The sequence below is a fragment of the Cyphomyrmex costatus genome, unplaced genomic scaffold (assembly GCF_001594065.2).
Source record: "Cyphomyrmex costatus isolate MS0001 unplaced genomic scaffold, Ccosl1.0 scaffold378, whole genome shotgun sequence".
Taxonomy (NCBI): Eukaryota; Metazoa; Arthropoda; class Insecta; order Hymenoptera; family Formicidae; genus Cyphomyrmex; species Cyphomyrmex costatus.
The window spans coordinates 263114-287859 of NW_017277972.1; the positions used below are offsets into that span (position 1 = coordinate 263114).

The 24746-nt window shown below is 36.5% G+C and overlaps 1 protein-coding gene and 1 long non-coding RNA gene across 2 annotated transcripts; one reads left to right on the forward strand and one right to left on the reverse strand.

Moving 5' to 3' along the window:
• Nucleotides 1-2037: 2037 nt before the first annotated feature.
• On the forward strand, nucleotides 2038-2929 carry LOC108776767 (uncharacterized). Its single transcript, XR_001940798.1, has 3 exons — nucleotides 2038-2296; nucleotides 2357-2516; nucleotides 2832-2929. It is a non-coding gene; the product is annotated as an uncharacterized LOC108776767 (long non-coding RNA).
• An 11781-nt stretch (nucleotides 2930-14710) lies between these two features.
• Nucleotides 14711-21177, reverse strand: LOC108776758 (uncharacterized). Its single transcript, XM_018543464.1, has 5 exons — nucleotides 20760-21177; nucleotides 19829-19896; nucleotides 18677-19663; nucleotides 18210-18539; nucleotides 14711-18133 (listed from the first exon to the last, which is right to left on the reverse strand). Exons 1-5 carry the CDS (start codon nucleotides 21175-21177, stop codon nucleotides 15524-15526), a joined length of 4413 nt encoding a protein of 1470 aa, XP_018398966.1. The 3' UTR covers nucleotides 14711-15523.
• Between the last annotated feature and the right edge of the window lie 3569 nt (nucleotides 21178-24746).

Below are 24746 nucleotides of genomic sequence, written 5' to 3' on the forward strand. Positions count from 1 at the left end.
TGTGCTGTTCTCTCCTCTTTCCCTTACATTGATTTTTTCTTTACAAGCAAACATTCGATCATCGAGTCAGGACACGATACGCACGCAACACACAAAGAACGAAAAACAAACAGAGAAATACGTTGTAAGTTACATTCCTTAGGATCAGTTCTTTTTTCAAATTTACAGATCTACAATTGCCATTCCAACTATTAATAATAGCTACGTTCAACAGGAAAAGTAGCTTTGCAACTGTTCTTTAATGTACTTAAATTCTTGTTGCGCGGCCGATTCGTGATCCAACACTGCGGCTCGTCCGACCGTGTAAGTGTAATGATTCGTTCGCCAATCATTACGAGGAAAAGAACTCACATGGAGAATTTCTGGCTCAACAGCCGTCCTTCAAGAAATTTCTCCGTTGTCGACAGCACTTCAATCGGTTTTGCAAGAGATGCAACAGCTGCGCGCGAGGAACAGCGGCGTACAAGAACCGAATACGCGAAGTCGGTGCGGCAACGTGACGCTGAGATTCTTCAGTTACGAGAAGAGAGTTTCGCAACATTCGACAGACAAGTCCAACTAGTTGCAATAATGCCGCGAACGCCGACGATCATGACATTACGCGGCGGGCAGTTGAAAGTGCCGCGAAGGCGCGTGAGCGCATTGAATCGCGTGTTTCATTTCACGGGGAAGCGAGTTTTAAACTTAAGCCGGACACTTTCGACGGGAGTGCTCCTCTGCGAAAATCCTTGCTCAATTTAATCTAATTGCTCGCGCAAACCGCTGGGGAGTCAAGACAAAAACCACTATATATTTTAATTTCGTGTTTGAGGGGAAAAGCAAGTGCGGTTTTGAAAAATATGCAAAATATGGAAAGCCTAGATTTTTCGGAGTTAAAATCAAGATTAGAGTTACGCTTTAGAGAAGCGCAGTCGTTACAAAACTATTACTCGCAATTTACAAATCGGAGACGGAAATACGGAGAAAGTATTGCGTCTTTTGGTTTCGAGATCGAAAGATTACCTCAATTAACATATATCCCGAGTGTTTTGATTTAGTACGCGATAAAATCGCGTGTGCGCAGTTTATTTCCACTCTATTTGATGGATTTGTGAAAAGATCGCTTCAATTAGAAGGGATAACATCTCTAAGAATAGCGATCGAGAGAGCGAAAGCAATTAGGCTAATATAAAAAAATAATCTCCAATATAAGAGGAGAAATAATTGTAATTTCGCGAAAAAGAAAGGGAAAAAATTTCATGGCACAGATAATGAAGAAAAAGATTTGGAAACTAAAGAGGGGGAGAGAAAGTTTAATAAAAATAAATTTAAGAAATTTGAAAAAGAGAATTATAAACAAAATGAAGAGTGATAGTGATAGAGTGTTGGGAATGCTCGGTAAAGATTTATTCATTTCCCCCCCGGGGTTTATAAACACTCCACTTTCTACCATTTTATCGTTCGGCATTTCATCGTTGTCATTTGTTTGTTCGTAAGACATTTTACCGTCTAGTACATTTGAACGAACCCAGAGAACAATGCACGTTTGAAAGACATCCAAAAGACGTCTTCAAAAAAATGTCTCGAGGACTTTTCCAAAAGACGTTCTTAATCTTAAGACGTCTTTCGGACTTTATCCAAAATAAGTCTGTTGCAGGTAGTCGGAAAGACGTCTTGACGACTTTTCCAAAAGACATCGTTAAGATGACTTAAAGTTGATTTTTATGGTCGACTAAAAGCTCAAAGTTAGCGATTTAAGGTACATTTTCGTACCGATGCTCATCGCTCATTTCTGGCGTCAAAATAGATCACGTGATCAAAATTGATATTTGTCAATTTGTATTGAGTTTTGACGCTGAAAATGAGCGTCAAGTGTCAGCACGAAATGGCACCTTTAGAAATAGTATAGACATCTGTGGCTTGTGCATTTTACGGATAGCTCGATCGCTCATTCCTACTCGTTCTCTCTAAATTTCTTTTTTCATATTATATAGTATATCAATAAATTATATACAATAATATTATAATACATAAAAAAGTACATATATAGATATATATTTTTTTACAGAAAATTAAAATTGCCAAAATAGGCAGTAAGTCAGTTTCGAATAAAGTCAGAAATATTCTAAAATTCATCATAACTGATGAATTAAGAAAAAAGATCTCTTGGACGGGGCAAAAAGGATCATTTGTCATTCAAAATACAAAAATTACGAATATAGTTACAGGTAATTTTTGTATATCAAAAAGTGTTTCAAGAATGGCTACGACACGCAGGAGATAGGGTGAAATACTCAGAAAAAAACAAAAAATAAAGGTATGCTCCTTAAGGTACATTTACATACAAGCATCAAGCGTAATATATATTTTTTTACAGAAAGTTAAAATTGCCAAAATTGGCGGCAAGTCAGTTTCGAATAAAGTCAGAAATATTCTAAAATTCATCATAACTGATGAATTAGAAAAGAAGATCTCTTGGACGGGGCAAGAGGGATCATTTGCCATCCTAAATACAAAAATTGCGAATATAGTTACAGGTAATTTTTGTGTATCATTGTTATTAATAAGAGAGAGAGAGAGAGAGAGAGAGAGTTCGTTTTTACAATTGATATATTTTTTAATTTTAATACACATAATAAACTTAAAAAAAAATTTTATTTAAGCTCTCTGTAATATATTGTTAAAAAAGATTTTTCTTTGTAAATTTGGATTGAATGTATGTGTGTCATATAGTTTTAAATGTTATTAAAACTATATTTATTGCAGCATAATAATAACAATGTAATAAAATATTTTAATTAAAAATGGTAATAAATTATGTTATAAATTTATTTTCATGATATCTCTCACAGATACCAACGAATGTAGCATATATGATGTACAAAAAGTAATTCAAGAATGGCTACGACACGCAGGAGATAGAGTAAAATATTCAGAAGAAAAACAAAAAATAAAGGTATGCACCTTAAGGTACATTTATATACAAGCATCAAGCGTAAGGCCGATATTTCATGTGTCGTACGTGCTCTAATACGACAAGGCTTTTCAAGCCGGTTTATTGGCTGTAAAACAGAGATTCTCAGATTTCTTTGTCCTATAGCCAATCAACGTGCTTGAAAAGTTTGTCGACCGACACATGAAATATCGGGCTAATGCTGGATTCACACTGGACGCAGCAAACGTCAAGCACCGGAGCAGCAACCAACCAGTGTGGCAATATTTACAGTGGCGTAAAAAATATCGCCACGCTGGTTGATTGCTGCTCTACTGCTTGTTGCTTGCTGCGTCCAGTGTGAATTTAGCATAAAGCCGCGGAAGCATAGCAACCAATCAGCAAGGCGATATAAGCAATAGCGTAAAAAGAAATACTTTCTACGTTACTGGCCATATCGCCTCGCAGATTGGTTGCTAACTACAAGAAATAAATGCAAGAATTGACTAATCATGATTATCTCCTCTCATTCTTCCCTAGCATTCGTTCCTCTCCTGTCCAAGAAAAGAAAACTTATACAAAAAGAAGACGTGCATTGTTCTCTGGGCGGATTGTGGATCGTAAATCAGAATCCAATCAAGATAAAGTTAATTGCTTTATCTTGATTGAATTAAAATATTTAATTTGATATTGAATGTAAAAAATGTAATAAATTTGAAATTAAAAAAAATTTGTATTTATTTTGCGTAAAAATTTAAAAATTAATAATTAAGTTAATGATTTCTACATTACCGACGATTAATGCATAAGTCTAAAATTGATCTAAAAATAATATCTTTAAGACGTCTTTCAGACATTATCCTTAAGGGTTGGATTATATTAGCCGTAATCTGTTAACTTATACAGTAATCTGTAAAAATTTACCAATTATAATCGATTATTCCCCTCTCATTCGACTGTGATTGGTCAAGCTGTAACCTGTAAAAATTTACCAATTATAATCGATTATTCCCCTCTTATTCGACTGTGATTGGTCAATTTTTACAAATTACGGCATAAGTTAACAGATTACGGCCAGTATAAATCAACCTTAAGACGTTTTATGGATATTGATTTGGGATCAATGTCCATAAGACGTCTTATGGACATTGATTTAGGATCAATGTCCATAAGACGTCTTAAAGATAATATCTTTAAGGTCCGATTTTTCATTATCTGGTTAACTTGTGGTTAAGCTTAACCTGATGTTTCACCCAATGAGCTTTATCCATGACATCACCATAGATGAAGCCCATTGGATAAACCATCAGGTTAAGCTTAACCACAAGTTAACCAGATAATGAAAAATCGGGCCTAAGACGTCATAAATCGACGCATAAGACATCTTTAAGACGTCATATAGACATCATTCTGATACTTCCAAAAAATGTCTCATGAATTTTAGGACGTCTTTATGACGTCTCAATGTTCTCTTGGTACTAGATGGTAAACTTGTCTTATGAACAAGTGACGACGACGAAATATCGAACGATGAAATGGTAAAAGGGAAGTGTCCATAAATCCATTTTCCGATTGGAATGTTCGGGTAGATCGGTAAACAAGGGGTGGTGCGGGGCGCGTTCGATTGATTTTAAAGACACTCCGAAGAATATTTACAATGTTAATAATCAATGTTCTTTCAGATTGAATAGACTTAAGAATGATTTAATGTGTTTTTGCTTTGAGTGAAAAGTGAACGATAAATGTTGTGTTTTTAGAATTGACACGGGCTCTGATGTTTCGATTTTGAATAAAAAGCTACTCAGTGAGAAATAACAATGGAATCGACATTGAATTAATGTCAATTCGACGTTGAAATCATCAAACATTGAATTGACATCGTTTCGGCATCGATTCCATTGTCATTTTTCTCACTGGGTGGTCGAATCGGATGAATTAAAAATTAAAATAAATAACTGTAGTTTAGAATACCCAATAGGGGAGAATTATTTTGAAAAACTAATGTTGAAAAAAAATAAATTAATAATAGTTCGATAAATCGGAGCTCTAGTTCCTTTGAAAATAATTTAATTTTCATTTTTGCGGTGCAAGCCGCGGGTTTTTAATTTCTTTTAGTTTCGGAATGCAGAAGAATGTATGATAAGGTAAGGGATAGCGTCGAAAAGATTTATTCACAAGAATGAAACGTTAGAATGGAAACGTCACCAACGAGGTGTAAAAATATTCGGTGAAGGCTTAGTTTTTTTTTTTAAGAAGACCGCCTCGCCCGTAGTTTTTCCGCAGGACGTTGGGCAAATGCCGAAGCGGGGACTGTGGGGCAGGGGTCCTATGGCAAAGTTAGATTCTTCCCTCTCCCCCTGTCCAAAAAACGAAAAGACAAGAATGCAAGGCTCAAGAGAAGAAGCAAGAGGAGAGAATTTTCCTTTAAGAAGATAAGGGGACGTCCAGAGCGGGTTTCTCGAAGATTAGCTACCTTCCGAGGAGGAACTGAAGAGGGATCCTGCTCAGAGGGAAAGAAGAGATGAGTCTCAAGACTCATTTCTCTTAAACAAGAAACCGAGCTCCAAAAAAACTGTGGCAGCAGCGCAGAAAAGGAGCGAGAAGTTGGTTGGAAGCCCGGAATCTTTTTTGAAAAGAAAGCCAATGCGTTTCTTGGGAAGGAAATCATTGTCGGGACAATTTTCAAGAGGGAGGGCAATGTTATACCCATGCTAAGCCGACACCCGAAAGATACGTCGCTCAGCAACGAGCGGCGCAGCTGGTCAGCTGTCATACACCGTCAGCTTTTCTGGTGGAGATGTCTTGACGTACGGACTGCACATTTCGATCTCTTAACCGTTCGCTGTGTCTTTCAATCTCTGTGTTATGTTCTCAATAAATAGTTCTTACTGCTATCTCAGGCAACTTTCGAATTCCATCTCGAAAAAATGACTCGTCTTTGGAGGCGATCATCTTTTGGAAAACGAACCGAACTAATTTGTACTCCCAATAATAACTACGTGTTCTTCATTTCGGAAGTGTGCACGCGTACGCGCTTGCGAGAGTGTCGGATCACGATTATCACGAATCGGCTGTGCGAGCGCAACAGCAATATAATTGATCTTGCTCTTAATTCCTCATTGGATCTAAATGAAATTAATCATATCAAAGAATCTTACAATTGCAAAGTTGTTTTTTCTGCTGAAAACATTAATCTTTTCCGCTGCAGCTGTTATCAATTGATTGGTATTAAAACGATATTAATAATTCGGCAAGACACAAGCTAACAGTGGATGCTTTCCAACAAAAGACACAGATGACAGCGTAAAGACACAGAAACACATGGAAAAACGTAAGGCAGTAAGACGTAAACAGTAAGCGATTAAGCCAATGACAGAACAGAGAATGTAAGATAATAATCTTACACTCTCTACTGTCATTGGCTGCGTTCAGCAGAAAAAGCAGCTTTACAACTATCGTAAAATTCTTGAATATGATTGGTTGATACATTTAGGTCCAATGAGAAATTAAGGGCAAGACCCTTAATGAATTTTACAACGTTGCAAAGCTGCTTTTTCTGCTGAACGCAACCATTCGCTTACTAGTATAATATCTTCTTTGTTTTTATATATGCCATGGGTTTGACACATTACATTCTTGTTATTTGCTAATGTTAAACAAAATTAAAAAATGAAATAATCATTGTACGGTACACTGTGTGTGTCTCTTGTTGGAAAATACCAACATTACATTAACATCAATCTCTTCAACAATGTAACTGTTATTGATACGTATATATACATATAATATGTGATATCTTTCGCAATAAATTATTCACAGTTTTTACGTTTCATCAATAAACGACAGTTAATATTCTTGTTAAAAAGATGCTTGTTAAAAAAAAAAGTTATAAAATTGCTTGTGTATAATTTATTAAGAAATGATATTGTTCATAAAGCGTTTTAAGTCCGCAGAAACATATTCGGCAAGCGATATGCGGCAGAATTAGAATGTATATAAATTCACACAAGAAATATGTATTTAAACATTAAGGTGTAGTGTTCTTCTCATTGTGTCCTACCTCGACGTTTACGTCCCGGTTGTCGCATCAAGCCGAACATACCGAGCGTCTATAGAAGTACCATATATTTACAGAAATGTACAAAGCGATTAAAATTTCACCCGAGAGCGAGTTTCGCGGTGCGAAATTACCGTCTTCCGCGGCGTTCGTTCTCCCGGTTCCCCAGGGTCCCCGTTGCGTCGTTGACGTCGGTAGAGACACTGGGGATCATCGTTTTACATAATATCCTTATACATGTCTATTTTTTCCCTTTCTTTATACATAATGCGATTATTGAAACAAAGTAGATACTTTCAGGCTAAGGGTTAATTGTGGGAATCGTTATCTGCAGCACAGATTTAGAGAGGACGAGAAAGAGAGATTATAAAACGGGATAAAATCAATTATACTCCATTCTCTTTTTAGATCTCTAACTATTGCAAATTGTATCCCTCCCCCCCCTCCTCCCCGTTAATGTCTAGACTAATGACTTATTCTTTTTAGCTCGACTTTTTGCAAGGTTCATTTTTTCTTTTATTTTATTCAACGTGCAAAGAAAAGATGAACCGTGTAAGGACAGGGTTGTCACAAATTTCTTATCCCAAGATTTCGTAACTTTTACTTGATTTTCAGAAAAAAATCTTTTTTTATGCTTTCATTAATATTTGGAAATTTTTTATATTTTCTGATTTGAAAACAGTCAAATATTTTCTAAAGAGAGCACTTTCGCATAGAAATATAAATTACTATTAATATTGCTTGCATTTAATTAGTAAATGTGATGTACGCATATTAAACTTCTTTAAAGTCAAGAATTTTAATTTGTTAAAGTTTTAAAAAATTCCTTGAATTTTCCCTGACGATTTGCTGATTTCTAATTTTGTAGCAACCCTGAAAAAGCTAAAAAGGACAAGTCTTCTGTTTAACTGAAAGAAAGAGAAGATTGATATTGAACGATATCGTTTAATTCATTTCACGATACTTATATATATATTTTATATGCACAGTGTAAGATATACTTAATTGCAGAAACTAGTACTGTAACTTTGACCTCTCAAATTGTTATCAATATCTGTTTTCTTCTTTTTAACAGAACGAAAAGTGATTTCACTATCAGTTTTTTTTTTTACAGTGAAACAATTCAAATAATATAATATAACAATTATGACTCGCGAGACGAGCTTTATAGTTTCGCTTTTATTATACGTATTCTATTTTATATCTTTGGAAGACGTAAATGACAAATTTTATAAAAAGATTATTCGACACGAAAAAAGTTGATCAAATTGGCCGTTTGCTCGCACTACACCGTTTTTTTCACTCGCGAAAGAGACAAATATTGAATGATCCATTCGAGTGTCATTTTATGACAGAAAATCAATTACGCGGGTCACACGGCGTGATTATACTTTTTGTTTAGTTAATGATGCCCATACACAAGATTTTGTATGTTCAACAATGTAAATCTATCGACAAGGGGAATACTATTTCTAACCACGAAATCGAAAAAATCGCGAAATGGTAAAATCGACTCGTTAATTTATTCTCGTCTATTCTTTTTTAGCAGCACTTTTTGTATTTAAATTAAATAAAAGTAAAAGCACACAGGCTTGTCGAAGAAGGAAGATTCCACAATGAAAAAGTATAGCAGCTACAAGGAATAGATGTATTATTGTAGATAAACTTATTTCAGAAACCTCGTTTCTACTTTGATAAAAGGAAACTTGCGAATATTCTTTTTTATCCCTTCTGAATAACTCTTGGTAATATTATACTACAAGGACTGACTGTCCCAAAGAATAATCTTTTGATTTTTCATCTTTGCGCCTCTCCATCATGCTCTTATACATACATACATGTAATTACATGCAAACTAGCTTAAACTCTGCTCTATATATTGATTCCAAAAATTATATCTTTTTAATCTCAATTCAGTCCTTTGTCCTTCACAATTAAATAAGCAGTCTCTACTAATACTCTTAATTTAATATTCGCATTATGATCGAGATTTTTGAAGGAAGTCTGGCCGTGCGTTTCGTTTAACATGACGAGACTTCTCAACGATCTACACTAGTTATCCAATATTTTACAGTTATTTACACAGATGTGTCTATTGTACAGTTTACAAGTCTGTTTCGCGAAAGAAAATTTGCTCATTGTTGCTTTCCTTTCCTTTAGTTCTCTCTTTCTGCCTCTCTTTCTTAAAAAAAGAAAGCGTGCATGATGAAACGTTTGGGAGCGAAAGCAATACGTCGATACGTTCATGTCAGTTGTCATTACTGATTGACATTTACACACGCTGTACTTATACATACACACACACACACACACACACGCATACAGACACACACAAACACGAGCATATATACGTATGGGAAATCAAAGTTTATCTTTATAGATTGGGTAAATGATCGGTGGTTACCAGTACTGCAACAAACAGAGCGAAGGCACCTTAAAATATCAAGTGGCGTATTCAATATCCAGCACCCCTATGATTATTTAGTTTCACTGTTACTGCTTCAAGTGAATAAGTCTATAGGAATTTGGGCTCAAATCGTAAAAAGAGAATTCCTGGACTCGAATTTCAAAAAGTGTCGCCGATTGATCCTAGCCTCCTTTAGGGGAGAGACATATGGATCGTTCTGCTCTTAATTTGGTCCTTTTTATCTCAGGAATGCACCATTGAGTGTTTTTCTTAAGTAATTATTCGCTTTGTTGAATTTCGCGTTTTGGGATTATCTCATTAGCGCGAGTTCCCTTTAAGTGTCTCATTCATCAATCTTAATCCGTCGAATAGCTCATTCGTTTCGTGCGACAATGAGCGAAAACGAACTTTCGGAAAAGGAGTCTCTGGAATAGAAAAGTGTCTAAAAAGAAGTTTCTCTGTGGGCGAATAGGTTCACCTTTGATGATCTTATTGGGTCATTGCTGACTTTAGGCACTCCTATGAGTCGATGGAACTACAATTTATGCAATTTTACACACACTCCATCTTTGTTACGATCAAATTTTATACAGTAAATCGAGTATATCCTTTGCAACCGCAGATTACTATATAGACATACGCACCTTTTATCTGTGTGCATTTTCGCCGTACTCTCTATTACCCAGTATAAATACATTTTATCTTTTTACACGTTCTTTTCTCGATTTCTTTTGCAAAAGAAATTAAAAGAAAAGAAGTTGCTTACGCCGCACAAGCGTATTTATTTAGAAATTACGAAAAAAATGGTTGAAATTATTTTTAAATAACGCAATTATAACTAAAAATCAAGCTATATCTCTTTTTATTTCTCGATTTACAAGCATTTTTTGTCTCTGTGTATTAGAACTGTAACCTGAATTAAGGAACTAATATAAATGTGAAGTGAGAATGAAATAGCTATGTTAAAGTTCTAGAAACGGGTTTACCTGTATAACGAAAGTGTGTATTATACTAATATGACAAACTTACAAAATAAAATATACGATAAACAATATAATCATTATTGTGTCTATACACTGTACCGAACATGTATTATAGTATTTAATAACAAAAAAAAAAGCAATTTACTGCTGCAAACGCGAGGCACATTAAATATATATGTACAATAACTCTGTTAAGATTTGAATAGCGATCGTGTAACTTTATCCCTAGACCGAAAACGTGAAAAGTGAAAATTTTTTGTATATGCAAACACATATATATATATATATATATGTAGGATTTGTAACGATATTCAAATTCAAAATTTCCGCGTCCCTAGAACATTTGGGTATTTTTTTTATCGAATGCTATTATATTATTACATTAACGTAATTAAGAACATATAGTTACACAATTTTTGGTTTATTTTAGTTTATCAGATTCTGTGATTAGTTTTTTTACGCATAATTTTATGAAAAAGCCAATTCTTCTATTACATACCCAGGGATGTGATTCTGTCAGTGCACAGTATAAAATTGTCTTCAGATGTACACTATCTCCTCCAAGGAACATCCCTGTGAGTACTTCAAGTATTTCTTTATTATAAGGCGGCAACATAAGGCAATAAGTGTTTTTAATTAGAAATATTATATTTTGTTTTCCACATGTTTATTAATTTCCTAAAAAGTTACGGTATATTTGTTGTAGGATAACATTTTGATTTTATTTTTTACGTTAAAACTTAAATAATTTAGTATTCGGTTCTTTCAAAACAGGTTGTAACTTCTTCAAAATTATGTTGTTTTTTGAAAGAATTTAAGTTTATAAAAAATGGTGATTAATGATTAAATATTATTTTTCTGTTAAATGAATCTTATAGATAATTTAGTATACTTAATTAAGAAAGTGATTATATTTGTTTAATACCAAATTAAATTATTTTTTTTAAATTATAAAAAAACAATCAAAACGAATAGATTGCGAATCAACGTTTCGTGTTAGTATTATAGATACCGGAAGTGACTTGAGCTTGATAAATCGAGACTGTTATGAGAAAATAGGTTGTTCGGAGTTAAGAAACAAAATAAAGTCGAAAACACAATGCGAGGGAACAGCGTATATAATCAAATGATAAAAAGTTCGGTTTTGATTGGTGCCGACTTTCTAAATCAGATCGAGTTGCATTTCGTAGGGGTTACAATCAATAAGTTACAATCCGTGAAATTATTTCAGATTTGCCGGAAGTATTAAGTGTACAGATTAGTTCGGTCCGTTTTTTGTGTTCAAAAATGCATTTATTTCAAAACAAAATGAATGAACAGATTAATTAAAGTATTGTCTATCGCTTGCTACTACTTTTTCCCATCTCTCAGGCAATTTTCGAATTCCATCTCGAAAAAAATGAGTCGTCTTTGGAGGCGATCATCTTTTGGAAAACGGACTGAAAATTAATTTGTACTCCCAATATTACAAATAGACGTTATAGAAGATACCCATCTGCAAGATTTCTTGTATATTCGTGAGAGACGCGCGGCAGAAAGTTGAAGCGATCATACGAGGTTATGAACCTAAAGAAACGCGAGAAGTCGGTGTTGAAATGACTTTGATTTTGAAAGATGGCATTCCAATCTATCAAAGATCGCAGGTTATCCTAGCCGGAAAAAGAAGTAGAAAAACAGTTGGAGATGTGGTTAGACGCGTGTACATTTATATTAAACCTTCCACGTTCGATTACGCGAGTCCCATTAGATAGAAAGAAAAACAGCGATACAAGAATCTGTGTAGAATATAGAAAACTGAATGACAAAATTGTAAAAGACCGTTATCCGCTGCCGTTGGTTGAGGATCAATTAGATCGGCTGCAAGATCTTCTTTTTCTTAAAGATATAATAGGCAAGTCGAAAGAGTTCATCGTACGCTCGTATTGCTTTTGACAAAGCTTGCCGTTCCTAAACCGGAGGAGTGGTTTAAATCTTTAACACTCGCACACAATGTTATTTAAATGTTACGCCGAGTCGGAGCACTGATCAAACGTCGTTCCAATTAATGTTCGGTACATATACCCAGATAGCAAAATGCTAGCAGTATGCCAGCAAACTTGATCATGACGTTACAGCAGATATCAAACTGCTGATTCCTCGTTAAGTGTAGTTTCTAACAGCTTATTCTGCCAACTTAACTCAACGATAGAAATACAACAAAAATCAATCATTATTTGCTGTCACATCGTGACAGCGAAAACGCGGTAAAAACACAGCACAACCTGACATAATCAAGTACTGACAGCAAAAACGTCACGACGTGACGGCAGGCTGTGCTCGATTTTTGCTGCGTTTTTGATGTCAGTACTTGATTATGTCAGGTCGTGCGGTATTTTTGCCGCCTTTTTGCTGACATAATATGACAATAAGTGTGCCAGATTTTTAACATTTTGCTGATTTAACATGTAGTCATGTTTTATATCAAGTTTTCATCTATTTTTTGTTAATTTATTTTGCCAGCATGTATTGCTCGATTTCATGCTTGCTTTACTTCGGTAACGTTTGATGAATTTTTACAGAATTTTTTTGCTAGTGTATTATGACGCTCTGCTCTATTTTTGCTGTATTTCTGTTATCGCTATACTGAAACGATAAACCGTGTTCGACTGCTGCTCGATTTTTGCCATTATAATATGTAGCATAAATTTGCAATGCGTGCTTTTGGCAGGTTTGGCTATCTGGGTATGCGTTCGAAAGAGGATCCACAGATACGCGAAATCGTCGAAAACGAGTGGATACGAATGTTTGAGAAGAAGCGCGACGATATTCGACACAAAGCTAAAGAAAAAATTGTCAAGATTCAACAGGAGAACTTAAACAATTTTAATAATAAAAGGAAAAAGGCGCGAGAGTACAAAGAAGGAGACCTTGTTGCAATCAAGCGTACTCAGCTAGGTCTGGGTATAAAATTCCGTGGCAAATTTTTAGGTCCTTATCGTGTAATAAAAAAAAATGCGAAATGATCGATATGTTGTGTTAAGAGTAGGTGATCATGAAGGTCCTCACGAGACCTCTGACTATATGAAATGTGTTGGTTGTCAGATGAGCAAAGTGAAACGACAGCGAACGAAGAAGAGAATGACAGTAAAGTATAACAAAACCAATAGTTTCTCTATGTGTCCTTAGTAGCATTGATGTTTAAGTTAGCATGCAGATTAGAATTAAAAAAAAAACCCAAAGTCTAAAATGTAAGCATTTGAGGGCGAATGCCCCGCAAGTTGGCCGAGTAATTGTAGGACTTGTAACGATGTTCAAATTCGTAATTCCCACGTTCCTAGAATATTTAGGTATATTGTACCGCATCAGAGAGGGGAGCGTATGGAATATCCAGCGAATAGGCGCTAAAAGAAGGAAACTGAGAACAAAGAGGCGAGCGAGTCAAAACAAACGGCAATTTTACTCTCTGTACTTTTATTACCTTATTTAATTAAAGGTTATTGTTACTTTAAGTGTAACTCGGTCTTTTCAACTATCATTCCCACATATATATATATATATATACATATATATATCAATTTTCACTTTTCACGTTTCTATTTTAAACAAAAAGTTACATAATCGTTATCTTGATATAAAACTTGATTTTTTCTGTGCTATTTAAATGAAAAAAATTCGCAGAAATAGTCAATTATTTTATTAGCGTTTCTTCAAAATCGACAATTTTTAGAATATGATTCAGTTAGATCTCGTTTTTAGAAGGTTCTCGTTGATGTGCTTAAATAAAGAAAAAATATCATCAACATTTGTGACATCTGTCGCAATGTTTCACTGTCAAATCATTTTCATTCTGTGAAGACGACGAAGTTTGTACGTTAGTCTGATTTTAATGACTTGGCGAGAAAAAAAAAAAGAAAAAGAGACTTTTCCAATTAACTAAAACATTTTGATGCTCTTTGCGAAGATGTGAGGATACCTATTGGCGATACCTATCCACCAACTAGCGCGTTAGATATTCTTAATTAGTTAGATTACTTAACTATTACTGGGTAAGATAAACTCTCAACAGATAATAAGTGATATTATCAGGTCAATAACTTATCGCGACAATTTTGTGATGTGTATACCAAACGTAAACGTCGCGTGCAAAATGTCTTCCTTATTCTATGCTCAGTACCTTAACTGTCAAGTTATATGTATATATATTATATGTACAAGATACTTCTCATCTTTTAAGATATTCTACATATCTATATGAAATATAAATGGACATTTATATCTTGTACAATATGCAGATATTCGACATATTATACAAGATACAAGCATTCGATTACAGCAAAATAGTCGTGCTATTAGAATTGTGAAGAGTACGGCCGCATCTCGACTGGGAAATCGCGATCAAATTTTCGTAGTACGGACTTGGTTTTATGTTAGCGCAGAATAGCCAATAAAAATCGTCATAAATAATTAACGCATATAAATAACTTAAGTGAGCTCTCCGCGTGGTGAGATATCGTATAATTCGGAAAAGGAAACAATATTTTTAATCTATGTACAAATACACAGGCTCCGTCATATTAAATGGGATCAATTTCCACGATCATAAATTTGTACACACAAATTTCCTTTTCCTACGCCGCTCATTTGGTCGTCTATACTATAAATATTTGTTTCAATTCTCTCAGTAATAATGAGACGTCCGGATTTCTTTCGTAGCAAAATAATTTTTGCGGTCCTGTATTGGAAGGGTGTTTATGGGTTCGTGTGTATGTATAATAGATGCGAGTGTACTTTCTGGAGAACAATACCGTTTTCTCGTATTGTTAACTGTTCTCTGTTCGAGACTAAGGCGAATACGTGTGTGCTATGTTCAAATGAATAATATTATGTATGTGTATGTAATCGCAGGAAGAAGATAGTAAACTCTTGTCAATCAAGTGAAGATTCTATCTCTTGTCTTTGGATTGAAACACGGCGATCTCTACTTTTTTTCAAAAAAAGTATGTCTCCCGTGATTTATATAAATTTATCCCGCTGTCCATACCCCTCTCGCGTGTGTTTGGACGCACGGAATATGACGATATACGATTAGAATTCGCGCTCAAATAAAACACCGGTTTCGTTCCGCCGCGTGCGGATTTGCGCTCTTAACGAACGGATTGTACTACAGTCGCCAAGAAATCACCTTTTCACGTGGTTGACACAATAGTGTTCGTCGGTGACAAATGTGTCGAATTTGTCGTTGTTGCCGTTGCCATCGTCGTCGTCGTCATCGTTGTCATCGTTGTCATCGTCGTCGTCGTCGTCATCGTCGCTGTCGTCGTCGTTGTTGTTGTCGCCGTCGTCGTCGTCATCGTCGTCGTTGCCGTTGCTATCGCCGTCGCCGTCGTCGCCGCCGTTGTCACCGTCATGCTTACCACGTTGCTCAGCTGCACACTCGATTCTGAAGTTCGCACGCTCGAGTCCTTTTCCAAACATGGTCTCTTCGCCTCCTTGTGCTCACCGGACGAGCTGGACTTTCTCTTGTGCTTCGAGCTCGACGAGTGGGAGCGACTCGACGTCGCGTGGCTATTCTTGCTGGTGCCGGACGACCTCTTCTCCCCGTGTCTGTGAGTGCAGTGGTGATCGCAGTGACATTTCTTTCTCCTCTCCTCGGATTTCTTCTCCACATTTTTCGAGCTCGTCCGCTCTGACTTTTCAACGGTAGGGTAACCGTGCGACAGCCCAGAAATACTCAAAGCGTCATCCTTGTTGTCATTGGACGCTTTAGACTCGGATTTTAACTGAGTGGGACTCCGATGATGATGTCGATCGTGCTTTCTCTCCCGTCTCTCGTGATCCCTTCTTTTCTTGTGCCTTTGTTCTCTACAATCCTTCTCGTCCCTGCTTCTGCATTTTGATTTCGAGTGGGCCGTACCGTGAGATTCGGACGATTTCGGTGAATTCTCGTCGCTACTACCGTTCCTGCTGTTGCTGTGTCTTTCGTTCTCCGTCGACGGAGATGTGGAGGACATCACGGACGAGGAATACGAGGAGATACCGATCGTCGTCGATGTCGCTGCTGAATTTTCGCTGCATGGATTACCGTTGGTTGCAAAATCGCTGGTTTTCTCATTTTTCGCTCTTTCCTTCGCCTCGTCTTCCGCCATTTCGATCAGTGCTTTAACGGCGTTTTCCGTCGCGCATTCCATTTTCGACGTGAATGCTAACATGGTTTCTATTTCGAGTACATGGCAGTATCTCTGCAGTTTTACAGCGTCATCTTTGAAGCATTGCTCGGCTATTTCAAAACTTTCCTTGCGAATCTTCTCCAGCACTTCCTTCGAAGCTTCCGAAACTTCAGTACGCAGCGACTGGCACACTTCCTGGACATCAGTCTTCGATTTGTAGATAGCTATCTCTAATGCCCTATCCACAACCTCAGTGGCGTATGTTTTGGCAACAGTCTGCCGCTGTATCAATAATTCTTCGTCGAGAATAATTGGAGAAGAATCTTCGGACCCAGGGGTGTCTACCGACGGAGACAATTCCGAGCTCAATCGTCTCTTGGCCTCCTTCAAGGAAGATGAATTGTCAAACTTGGAAGCTATTCTCGTTTCTACTATCCCGGCTACGCTTTCTTTACTCGATATACTCTTACTGTTAGATCTCTCATGATGACTGCAACGATGATCCAACTTGTGGCCGTTACTGTCATATTTTTTCTTCTTGCAAGAGTGACAATTATCAGAACTGCTACTACTGTTACTATGCGTATGATGACTACTCGACTTTTCACTGCTGCGACGGCGATCCTTGTGTTTCTTCTCAGATCTCTTTTCGTCCCTCTTATCGCCGCTCTGCTTCTGCTCGCTGGTTTCACTCTTGGATGATTTAGTGCTGCCAAATAGATCCGACGACTGGTTGTCACTACACTCTTCCTTATCCTTTCGTTTGAGCGACGAATGGCTGGAGTGATGTCGATTCTTGCGATGCTTTCCGTGCTGATCGGATTTCTTCAGATTACCCTGATATTCGGCTGCTCTCTCCTTCGCCTTCTCGAGAGAATCAATCGACAGTTTCTGATCTAAACGCTGCCGATTTGTATTCTCCTTCTGCTCGTCGCCAACAGCTTCTAGAGGCTTTTTCTCCTTGATGCGATGAGCAGATTCATTTACTACACGGCTGTGTCTGATACTCGTACTGTGCTGCGATTCTGGGTAGTACTGTTTCAGTCTGATGTGCCAAGCGATACTCGAAACAGCTGAAACTGTCCTGAACTGATGGATGATGTTGCGTGGTAGAAAATATATGTCATTATCGTACAGATTTATCTTAGCATAACGAACACCTTGTCGACGCAACTGATTCAGTTTCGCATCCTCCACCCACTGCACGCACTGCGATATCGGCGGCTCGTGCAAGTCCAATTGTAATTTTTCGACAAGCTCGGTAAAGTCGCCCGCGTAAAAAGCCACGACATCCTTCGTGATCCTGTTGTATTGGGACGCTTGACCACCGTGGACGGCTTTCAGCACGCCAACTGCCGCTGTGGTCATCCTGTCCAATCCATGACCAACGTGATCGGCGTGTGCCTTCGTACGATCTTCGAACATGTACTCTCGAGCCTCGCTGAGCCGTGGTAGATACTGTAAATTTCTCAACTCGTTAATGCCCGTCCTACGTCGTTTATACGGGCTTTTATTTATGTCGGCCGTTGGTACTAGCTGTTCGCCTGGTCGGATCCACAAGATAGGGCCGTCGTTTGACTCTTGCGGCGTATCCATCTTCACGACGGACAGAGGTCCCCAAGGCATTGTCTAGGATACAACGTGATTCCATTAGCAAATATGTATGTAACAAATATACATATACATAGATCTACAATGTACTTACCATTTTTAGGAAAGGGTTTTCTTCTAATTTTTGTAGTAGATCTGGAAAATATCCACCAACTTCTTCGTGAACAGTACCCACCAGACTTATTTGATGCAATGGCCCATATCTAATAGTACCGTTACTATAAGCTTTACAAACTTGATCTTTGTATTGAGCCATTGTGGTTGTTTCTATATCACTGTTTCTACCTAATACCCCGTTTTTTACAGTCAACGTGGAATAATTATTCGCCATATAGTCCAGAAGATCAGGTAGGTATGCAGCTGCATTATGTACTATACCCATAACATGATGAGCATTTCCATTTTCGTCTTCACCGAAAACCACCTAGGAAATATAAACAGACTTCATGTTACTAAAAATTCACTGGAGCATGGAACTGAAAAAAGTTTTGGTTGAAGTCGCATACATGATGCGTGCTCTTCGATTTTATTACAAATTTACAACACTAAATATTTACGTACTTTGAAATACTCCTGTGCCAATTCTTGCATTTGCTCATTTGTTAAAGTACTAATTTCATCCTGAAACATATGGACAACTGTTGCACCACCATTAGGATACGTTTCTATATGGATGAACTTTTTGTACTTTAGGCCTTCCAGCAATTCCTTTTTCGTCACCGGATTGTTTAGCATCTTATAGTTTTTTGTTTGTAGGTTTAACCTTAAGTTTTCATTGACCGATTTCGAGAAAGGGAGAATCTTGCTACTTAACGAAGACAAAACGTGACGGTCCCGTTTGCATTGTACGCCAATGCTTGCTCGTTTAATTCCTTTGCGTTTGTGACATCGTGAACAATATCGTCTGTCTTCTTTGGAACGTTTCTCTTTCGAAGACGAGTGCAAACTGGAAGATGGATTAGCAATAGAATCCGTGGATTTATCATGGAATTCTATCGCCAGTTTCTTTCCATTCGACTCTATCTCCGAAAAATTATCTTTTGTCCATTCGGATTTAACCATTTGAAATGTCTCCTGCAAGTCTACAAATTCTTTCTTAATCTCAATAGGCTCCGTTGTCAGTTCTTTGTTTATAACGTCTTCTCCCGCAGCATCTTGCTGCTCGTTCAATTCCGTTTTTATAACTTGAGAATTTCCTATTTTCGTCGGCGATGAACAAAATAGATTATCAACTATTTTATCCATACACGTGACCGTATTCTTGTCAATATTCTCTTCGTTATATTTTGCTGTGTCCATAATAACTGTAGAATTTGCCGACATTATGCTAATGGGAAATGTCGTATCTTGAGGATCAGGACTGATAGAAACTCTTGGAGGATAGTCAGGACTCCTCGGACTACTGATCACTTCACCATTACTTTGCGGACTCTCTCCCAACTGTGGTGTGTTATTGGAGAAATTAACACAGCCTTCCAATTTCGGTTTTGTGGATAATATGTGCATGTCTCCAGATAACATTGTGTCGTTGTCACATGTAGAATCGGTCTAAACAGAAAAAAGTTAATTAACAATAATGATTGCCTCGATTTTGCATAATTTCTGTAATATGATTAAACATAAAAATTGTATTGTCAATGATACATGTCGGTGTAGAATGCACACATAATATGTAATATAAAAAGTATCTTACAAAAATTGCACAATACATACATGTGTAATATGTTCAATCGGATCCTTAGCAGTTTTTACTACATCATTGTTGCAATGATCTGGACTTCCTGCAGCATACATATAATTTTATTTAATAAAATGTTATAAATATTAAATAGTATGGTCCTTAGATTTACACGAAGAATATAAGATTTCAAGTAAAGAAGTACAAAATTAACGACGATCTGTTTTAAGATCTTAATTTTCAATTTTATAAAATATATAACATATAATCTTACATTTAAAACTTATGCTCCATATTATTCTTTTATGAAAAAATTTTCTTTTCAAAAAACATACTATTGTTATATGTTATTCTCGTTATTGCATTAATAACAAAAATTAGCATTTTTTCATTTTATGTTATTTAAAATTTGGTAAGTAAAAATATAACATACAAATGTTACGGTATTTCAGCCAAATGCTATTATTATTATTATTATGAAAATTATTCTAACCATTTCCATTTGTTCTCATGTTAATTCTGTTAACAGAAAAAAAATGAAATACAATTGTCTCGTAGCATAATACATGCCGATCAATTTTTATTTCTAGGCCTTTATACCTATATTAAAAATAAATTTAAAATAAATATAGATTATTAAAATATAAAAAGGAAATATATTGTTAACAAACAGACTCAACATATCCTTTAGTAATGATTATTTTAGCAATTGCTATATGTATCAAATCCAAATTTGTTTTCATTGTTACTACTCAACTACATTTGATCTGTATTGAATATAATCTATGGATTAGAATATAGAAATGCAAAGCTTTGCAGGTAGCTGTCAGACCAGTGGAATAAATATTGTACACATCCCGGTATTACAAATGACACTGATATATCCGAGAGCTACCAGCCGTTTGAAAATATCTTTCTCAAGCTTCACGCGACAATGAATAGGAGAGAAACGAAAGGAGAGATTACCGTCTGGCTCTCCCGGAAGACGAGCGGTGTTGTCCAGGTCGCTATCATGACGAGACATGCTGCGTCGTGGAGCGGACGGTTGGTGCGTTTCGTTGTCGGGCTCGCTTCGCTCGCTGCTCGCAGCCAGTTGAGCCACATCACCAGACGAGCCCGCGAGGCCCGCACTACTCTGTAACGCGTGCCCTTCCGTGTTCGTGTGAGACGGTGACGCTGCAGGGAGATCCGTGGGCGTCCTCGGCGAATTACGCGCGGGTTCGCGCGCCTCCACGTCCGTCTCCTCGACGACGACACTCGCCACCGTCCCGGATGACGTAACGCCCGCCGTTTCGCTCCCGACTGACACGATTGCCCGCTGACTCGTATTATTTACATCACATCCGACGTTTGACACAATACCCGCACCGTCCTCAGATGCCATCTTGATTCCGTGAGCGACATATCCCCCAGACGCGACGATACTACGCGGCCGCCGATTGGCGGTCTCGCTCGCCGGCGGCGGGGCGCGCCGGCCGCTATTTGCTCCACGCTATTCGCTCGCGCCGACGTCGCCGACGTCGCGGAGTGGGGGCCGCGCCAGTAGACGGGGCGGTTCTATCGGTACGACTTACGATGAGGAACATTTTTATCCGTCGGAATCTTCGATCTGTACGAACCGTAATCGTTTTCCGCGAAATTTTTCGATCCCTTATGATTCTTATCCACCTTCCATCGCCGTGCCGCGCGCCGCCGACGACGTGCGCGGAATGAAGACCGAGGAGGAAATACGAGGGCCGGATGTCATTTCTCACGATTCGCGGGAATTTCCGGCTACCCTGAGTCAATCTGAACATTCAGAAGCAGCAGTTCAAACTGGTGCTTATACAATCAATCGGTATTTAATTGTATAATACAGCACAGAGATTGTCTCAGCAATATTATTGTAGTAATATTGCAAATGTTGCGGCAATATTGCTGCAAGCTTTTGTTCTGTTTGAGTACTGATAAGTAATATACTTATGAAAAATTAATTTTTTTTTTAAATTACAGATTTTCAATCGCGTAACTTTTCAGTAAATTAACTTGATTATATTTTCTTGATATTGTATTATTTACGTTTCGAAAGTTTAGTTTAGTCTTTTATGAATATTTTTTTCCTGATGCTTTTGTGTTTATTTCAATGAATCTAAAATTTGCTTCTAGTGAGATGAACATTAATATAATAAAATTACAACAATTTAATAATAATAAATATACCTTGGCTCAATTTGAATAAACAAAATAATAAGACGAGAAGGACTAGATATTCGAGCCATAAGCAAGAATTGATAACATATATCAACTGTAATTATAAACCTGCTGTATAAACCTTCATCTTATTAATGTCAACAATATTAAACGTTTCGATCTTTTTCCTACGGTCCTCTTCAGTGATGTGTAATTATTTTACATTTTGTACTGTATATTACATATTATACATTATTCATTCATTATTCTTTCTTTTGTTCATTGACTTGCATTTGTTATACGCTATCTTTGCTTGTAGAGTTTTTTTTTTCATCATGATGATCGATCATCATATAAAATTATATTGTTATCGAACAAAAATATATCATAACTTTATAATCATTGATGAAACTTAATTGTTAATTTCATTTATGGAAATCTATTGTTAAAATATCAAAAAATATAATAATTGTATAGGAGAAGATGATAAATCAAAATTTAGAAGCAATAACATTGCAGTTAATAATGCCTGGTTTATGCTTCGGTCTTAAGGTCTTAATCCTAAAATTCAGCCAATAGAGTTTAAATTTCGGTTAGAACTGGTAGCTTTATTGGTTGAATTTTAGGATCTTGGGATTAAGGGCGACTGTTACCAACGCTGATTGACCAATCGCATTTATCATTTAGTTTTAACGACAGACGCGATTGGTGAATTCCAATGGACTAATCGTCGATTAAGTTAATCGGCGTTTAATCGGCGTTGGTAACAGTTCGCCCTAATGCCCATTTCCACCAATGTAGATTAACTTTAATCTCGGTTCAATTTGCTCTTCATCTTTTTCTAATTCTAAAAATTAGAAAAAGATGAACAGTAAGTTAAACCGAGATTAAAGTTAATCTGCATTGGTGGAAACAGGCATAAAACCTGAAGCATAAACCAGGCATAAGAATTATACATGACGGGAGCACAAAGTCTTGCTTAATAATACATAACATATAAGGTCTGTTCTTTATTGCTGAACTTTTACACCAGTTCATCTTTTTTCCTTTTCCCTTCTCCAGTAGGCCTATTCTAATAACTTTTTAACGAAAATTTTATTAGATAGGAATATGATCGTTGCGCAAGTATTTCACATGGTGAAAAAGCTGCGCAATGACAGTGTATAACGATATCGAACTGTTAAAAAAGTTACAGAATAGGCTAGAGAGAAAAGGAAAAAAGTTGATCTAGTGCAAAAGTTCAGCAATAAAGAACAGACCTATAATGTAAAAGAAATAAAAAAATGAACCAATCAAGATTCTTTGTTTCCTTCCTTTTTATGAAATACAAGACTATATGATTGGTTGATTTTCTTAAGTTTTTCTTTAATTTTAAGCAATTTTTTGTAATTATTTCTATTGTTTCAAATTTAGAATTAAATGTGTCGACATTTTAATATTGTTTTGAATGTAATTTACTTCTGACTCTTACTTCGCCCTTTTAATTTATGTTGAATATTATTATATTAAGAGTCCTTGAATATTTTCATCTTATTTGATTTTCTTAAGCTTTATAGGCCTTCTACAATAAGCCATTACCTAAGTTTTAAGTATTAAGTCATAAGAAATTGACCACTCACAGTCGATTATTCTTCTCACATTCAATTGTGATTGGTAAATTTCTTATGATTTAACACTTAAACCTTAAGTAATGGCTTATCGTAGAAGACCCATTATAGATTGTATGTTATGCAAATTATAAGGTCTGTGCTCCCCGCTTTAGAGCCCCAACACACACTTTTGCATAACGCATAAAGCATGTGCATAAGGAATTTCATTGGCCCATTTTCTTATACATGAGTCAATATAAGTGCAGTAAGGGTGCAGTCCCATGGAGCGTATCGCGCATATCGCGGATTAGCGGATCGCCAATCACAGAATCGTTCTGTTAGATCTGTTTACAAATTTTGTAAGCAAATCTAACAGAACGATTCTGTGATTGGCGATCCGCTAATCCGCGATACGCGCGATACGCTCCATGGGACTGCACCCTAAGAAATCAGTATTTCGAGTGTCAAGTAACATCAAACAACGCTAAGAATGGATTGCATTAATTCAGCATGTATATCCTGATATAAGAATACCTAAAATTTTCCTCGTTTGTGAGGATCATTTTAAGGAAAATGACATTATAACAACAAAAGTGATTAAGAATTCGGATGGAAAAGTAATATTTGAGGTAATGTATATCACAATGTATTATCACAATGCGAATGCGCCAGTACGCCAAACAAATAAATAATGATTTAATGAAAACGAGTTGTCAAAAAAAGAAACAAGCTCGTTTATATAATACATAAAAATGTAGAAAATGTACAAGATTCAATTTTTTAACTCATGTTACGAATGTGTTATTTTTAAGTTTATCAACAAAATTTAATAAAAGATGTTTGTGCAATTATTACAACAATTTCTTTAATTATTACATGTTTCTTTTATTAAGATCTTATTAGTAGGTGATCTATTCACATATCTTTTAAAATACTCGTATTCGTTCGTATTCGTATTCGATTAATGGCACTAAATCCCAAGAACTGGGAAATTATACGGCCAGAACGAAAATTCAAACGAGTAGATTCTATGTTCAGACGAGTAATCTTACATGCTCTTAATCAAGCAAACGAAGTCACTCTACCAAGTAATCTCAAGCGGACGAGTTCACTCTACCAAATTGAATTGAAAATATATGGGGAGCAGGCGGATTCGAACCCGGATCCGCAGATCACGAGTCCGTCGCCTAACGTG